The sequence below is a fragment of the Staurois parvus genome, unplaced genomic scaffold (assembly GCF_062004578.1).
Source record: "Staurois parvus isolate SC_StPar_1 unplaced genomic scaffold, SC_StPar_1.0 ptg000218l, whole genome shotgun sequence".
Taxonomy (NCBI): domain Eukaryota; kingdom Metazoa; phylum Chordata; class Amphibia; order Anura; family Ranidae; genus Staurois; species Staurois parvus.
The window spans coordinates 5350951-5356950 of record NW_028318014.1 but is presented as its reverse complement, the minus strand read 5'-3'; the positions used below and the strand labels follow the sequence as shown (position 1 = coordinate 5356950).

General features: G+C 41.5%; 1 protein-coding gene across 1 annotated transcript in view; it reads left to right on the top strand.

Moving 5' to 3' along the window:
- The first annotated feature begins 1472 nt into the window (after positions 1–1472).
- The window catches only part of ARSK (arylsulfatase family member K), a 60451-nt gene continuing 55923 nt past the window's right edge, over positions 1473–6000 (top strand). Inside the window, exon 1 of the mRNA XM_089679148.1 lies at positions 1473–1775. Coding sequence (XP_089535274.1) covers positions 1641–1775 — 135 coding nt within the window. The 5' untranslated portion in view covers positions 1473–1640. The remainder of the gene's footprint in view (positions 1776–6000) is intronic.

Here is a 6000-nt window from a genome sequence, read left to right as displayed (position 1 = left end):
CAGTCTTGAAGTAAACAAAGAGGTAGACTAGTTTATTTGAACACAGATACAAGATATATACACTCAGGGGATAATCCCCCCTCTCTGCATAATGACACAGGGTGGGGCAATCTACATTTAGTAACAAGAGACACACAGGTATTCAAACTTCACACCAGCAGACAGTCCCATCAGGAGGGAGGGCTGCTGGAGACACCCCCTCTCCCCACTAAGCTAATACACGTAATCACATACATCCTATAATAGTTTGCTTCCAAACCAGACAAACAATAGAACAATGGGATGCAGCCAAATGACATTAAACAATCAACAACCCCCACACAATATTAGGACAGATCATCCTGTACCTCTAACAGGTACAGGGTGATTTACATATAAGAGGGATATGAGCAGCTGAGACAGGGGTCTCCCCACCTCTCCAAAGTGAGCTGGGTTCCATGCGCCCCCCACCCAAAGTGACTCCTGTCACATAAAGATACCCCATGTGCAAGGGCCTAGCATAGCCCAGAAAAACCCAACAGTTGATAGGCCTCTTGGCATTAGCCCACATCATGGTGCCTGGCTACATCACGTGAAGAGGTCTCTAACATCTGCCCACTACATGTAACTATGTAAATGTGGCTGAAGAAAATGTAAGTGATCACATGTATTTTCATTTCTATAATCAAAGTAGACCAAAACGCATCTTAGATACACAGCTGCCTTAGGGCCTGTGTTGATGGGTCTATTGAGATGCAAAGCACACTAAGCAGGTCAAGAAGATCAACTGCACCTGTCAATTCATTTAAAGACTCATAAACGTCTCAAACTGATGCTATTGACAGCTGGTAAAAACACTGGGCCTAAGGCTGGCATAACATTATACAGTGTTCTTGAGAAGATTGCTTTAGATTTACCAAAAACCATATAACACGAGGTCAAACCTAAACAACACTTTCAATTGTATCCAATTAGGCAGGCCCTTGTACTACATAGTTGAAGGTAAATCTAAAGGAAATTGGGCAGAAATTGGACAGAAAGGTTTTATCTGTAATTTGCAGCTAATTACCTGCAAATTACAGTTAAATTAAATAAAATTGTTCTCAATTAAGAAATATAAGACTCTCTCACACACAGAGCACATTGAACACAACCTAGCTGGAAGACACATCTATATCCTTTGTATCTGGACTGTGTGATGCGCACACATTAAAGCTGTTATAAAAGCACCACAGATGCTTCTGTACCTATTTTTAGTGTATTGCATACATGGTTCCGTTTCATTGTAAAAGAACAGATGTATCTTTCAGTGTGACTACAATGCTTTCAGTAAATCCATAGTTGAGTGAATGTGTATGCCTCAGAGCATGCTGAAATGCTAAGAAAAAGTCCCTAAACTTCAGCTCGTTCTTTATTTCTTGTTGAAGAAGGCTGGCAGAAATAATCCAGTAGGTATAGTTGAGTACAGCTGTTTTGTGAGAACACAGTTCGGAAAAGCTGATGCATCAGCTCTTTGGCCAGGAAGTGGGAACTTACAAAAACACCGCTCTCTTAATTACAAGTGCAGCCCTAAACATCCGTCAGAGCTGGGTGAAAACTTTCTGCTATTTATTTCCTGAAACTCAGGCTCCCCTTCTGCAGGAATTTACCTGTGACTGGAGATGGCTATGGTGGTCTTAAGATCTTCTACTCTGGTTGTCATTCTCTCTGTTCTGCCAGCAGGGCTCATGAATCCGCTGCCCCCCCTCCAGAGCGGTGTTAGATATAATGTGGTTATGGTGATGAGCGATTCTTTTGTAAGTATTCATTTCTGTGTATGAGATGATATATGTCTTCTCTTTGTTTCTTAAACGGATGGTAATACTAAATTACTACTCATGTCATATGAAAGAGTTGTGTATAGACTGCATAAGAGAGGCAGAAATCACAACAACATGTGTAAAGCTGATCAACTGTTTCAATCTGGTTGTGCAATCTGCATGAAATTTATTTAGTGATACTAAATAATAGTCAAGTATGTATTTTTAACTCAAATAGTACCCTCTGTTTTGGGGTTTTTTTCTGCTGCTTTGATCTGACTTCCTCGCAGCTGTTGCGAAACTAAAAGTCCCATCATGCCTCTGCCTTTGGGAGTCATGCTTGTAACTGTCAATCTTGCAATTCCTCATGGGACTTGTAGATTGGCAACAGCTGGAGGGCCGCCAGTTTGACTCCTGTGGTCTAGAGGGTGGTTATGTTTGTTCTTCATGGTCCTACTGTATAGGAACATAGCCACCCTCTTTTGCTCACTCCCAAGATGGACTAGGGACTATGGCATTTGTAGTGTGCACAGAGCAGCGCACGTTCCCACACTAACCTGCACTGCTTGTTCCAAACAAATGAAAGTGAGAGAAAAAACGAGACGTTTATAGGCTTACAGAGGAGGAAGAAAAATATCATGAAATATAGATTACTTGGCCATTAAGTAGTTGATGGTGATTATTGTGGAGAATACAGATATTGTTTAGTGCCATTTAGATTTACCAGATATTATGTACTGCAAGGACCTAATTAGACAATTCATTTTTTTTATATCCAGCCAGGTAGACCCTCACCCCTGGTTCACACTAGCCCTGTGGCTGTGGATGCAGGAATAATACCTGTTCCCCCACCTGCAACCAGCAACATTGTGTTTCTCTTTGAGGGGGGCTTTCATTCTGAATGGCACACCCAATCATTTCATCTCGCAGCACGATCGCAGGTGCGGAAACCGCATGGTCAAAAAGTCCATGCGGCTTCCATATGGATGCATTTTGAAAAACACATATACACCTTTTACTTGTGTGAAACGTGGGCACAGCAGTCTAGTCAAATGAATGGTCTGCCGTGCCCACGTAAACATAGGCCACATGGCCCACACTAGTGTGAACCAGACCACACACTACATAGTTGTTGGCAAGGCCAGATATCCATCACTGAAGCTTATAGGCACACAACGTTTCCTGCCTGGACCACCTCTTTTTTACAAATGTGTCCTTATTTTCTTGATCCTAACCTGGCTTAGAATTTTGTGGTAATATGTAAATAAGATCACTGACTATTCTAATGAATTAACCACTTGCCTACCGGGCACTTTTACCCCCTTCCTGCCCAGGTCAATTTTCAGCTTTCAGTGCTGTTGCACTTTGAATGACAATTGCACAGTCATGCAACATGGTACCCATATGACATTTTTATCATTTTTTTTAACACAAATAGAGCTGTCTTTTGGTGGCATTTAATTGCCACTGGGGGGTTTTATTGTTTGCACTATAAACAAAAAAATAGCAAAAAATATGAAAAAAGAAAAAGTTTTTCTTTGTTTCTATTATAAAATTTTGCAAACAGGTAATTTTTCTCCTTCACTGATGTGGCTGCACTGATAGACAGCACTGATGAGCACTGATTAGCGGCACTGATAAGGTGGCATTGATGAGGCGGCACTGGTAGGCATTAATGAGGAGGCACTGATGATGCTGCACTGATATGCAGCAATGATGGGTTCTGACAGGCAGCAGTGATGGGCACTGACAGGCGACACTGATGGGCTCTGATTATCAGTGCTGGTGTCCTCTGTGACATTTGCTGGTTGTCAACAGTACTTTCTTCATGCTGTGACAGCGTGAGGAAAGTGCTGCTGATAACCAGCAACTGTATTTACTTTGTAATCTGCTGTGTCATTGAACACAGCTGATCACATGGTAAAAGGTAGCTGTGATTGGCCTTTTACCTAGTCATGTGATCAGTTGTGTCTGTAGGTCACATCAATCACTGACAGTGCCGGGTGCGTGCTGCTGGGGCACATTGTGGGTGGATGTCACATGACACCCTCCAAGAACAGGACAACCGAGCTGTAGCCATCATTCGGCCATAGCGCAATTCTAAAGTGGTTACAGGAATGTTTGCAAATAGTTATACAGGAAAAGTTGCCTGGTTGACTTTGCCACCTATACAGTGAGTATAGAAAAGACTCCCCCCCCCCCCCCCCTTAAAATAATCAAATTGTTTTGCTTTGCAGTCTGAAACGAAGACAGACATCACTATTATTTTATCTAGCTATATTTACTCAATGCAACTTATAACAACAAAGTGAGAGATATAATACCAACATGTCAGAAAAAAATTCAAAAACAGAATCACTGAGTTGGAAAATGCATCACCCCCCCCCCCTTCTGACGCAATCAGATTTAGCTAATCACTGTCTCAATGGCACACAAAGCCATTTGGCTTTCACCTGGGATCAGTTATGGTCATTTCTGATGAGCTCAGCATAAAAAGAGCTTTCCTGGTGCATATCAGTCCCTGATAGTGCAACTGAAGCAAACAATCAATTATGGTTGGCAGGCACTATCAAAAAATCTCCATGGTACAGCTCTGGACAGGCACAAGTCAGGAGACGGATACAAAAAAAAAAAAAATCAAAGCCTTTATGAATGCCTAGAAGCACAGTGAAGTCTATTTTTAAGAAGTGGAAGGTATTTGGTACAACACAGACCCTTCCTGGATCAGGATGTCACTCCAAACTGGATGAAAGAGCCAGGAGGACACTGGTCAGAGGGGCTACCAAGAGGCCTACAGCAACTCTGAAGCAGTTGCAGGAATTTATGACAAAGAGTGGTCATTGTGTGCATATGACAACAATATCACAAATTCTCCTCAAATGTGGCTTGCATGTGAGGGCTGCAAGAAAAAGGCCACACCTCAAGAAAGGCCACATGCAGTCATGACTGAGCTTTGCCAAAACACACCTTGGAGATTCTGAAGGCACATGGAAAAAAGGTGTTATGGTCAGATGAGACTAAAATTGAATTATATGGCCTCAACACCGAACAACATGTCTAGTGGAAATCCAATACAGCTCACCATCCAAATAACACAATTCCTACAATAAAGCATGGAGGTGGTAATATCCTGTTATTGGGGTGTTTGCAGCAGGGTCTGGAGCACATGTATGGGGCAAAATACTTTCAACATTCTTGAGGAAAATCTGCTGCTCTCTGCCAGAAAGCTGTCAATGAGAAGAAGGTTTACCTTCCAACATGACAATGACCCAAAGCTCACAGCAAAAATGACCACACAGTGGCTGAAGGAGAAAAAGGTGAATGTCTTTGCATGGCCTAGTCAGAGCCTTGATTTAAACCCCATTGAAAATCTGTGGAAGACTGCAGTAAATTTAACTGAACTTGAGCAGTTCTGCAAAGTAGAGTGGGCAAATATTGTAAAGTCTAGATGTGCAAAGTTAGTAGAGACATCACAACGGACTAAGGCTTCATTAAAACTTGATTAAATTGTAACTTGAAGCTTGAAGCTCCAAAAATGCTCAAACTTAAAACTTTGCTTGTTTCAAACTTAGCAAAAATCAGTTGTCTATGGTGCCTGTTTACGTGGTCAGGTGTGAACAGCCACCATAGAGAACAATTGATTTTTTAACTTTATGCATTTTTGGAACTTCGAATTTCAAGCTACAAATTGCTCAAGTGTGAATATAGCCTAAAAGCTGTAATAAAGGCAAAAGGTATTTCAACAAAATACTGCTACAAGGGGGTGATCCTTTTTCCAACTCAGTAATTCTGTTTTCAGGGTTTTTTTTCTGTTGGTGTTATATTTTTCACAGTAGACACAGGTCGATCAAACAAAAACAGTGTCTGTCTTCATTTCAGGCTGCAAAGCAACAAAATGTGATTATTTTAAAGGGTGGGATTAAGCTTTCCTATACCCACTGTAAGTGCCTGCCTACTATGTCTACTGGTAAATCTGTCCATGGTTGCTGGTGAATCTAAAAGTAAACTGTACACTCAGATGGTATTGCTTTAGGTTTCAGGATAGAGTAAGGAATGGTTAGACACTCTGCCGGTTATGTTTATGTTACGGTCAGTGTCCCCCGCTGGGGAAATTCACACTCTTTATGTCTCAGTTACCACTGTCACCATGATAGAAAGTAACAGGAAATCCTATATATATTTTTTTTCATTTTAATGATAGTAAGTGGTGAGGGGAAATCTT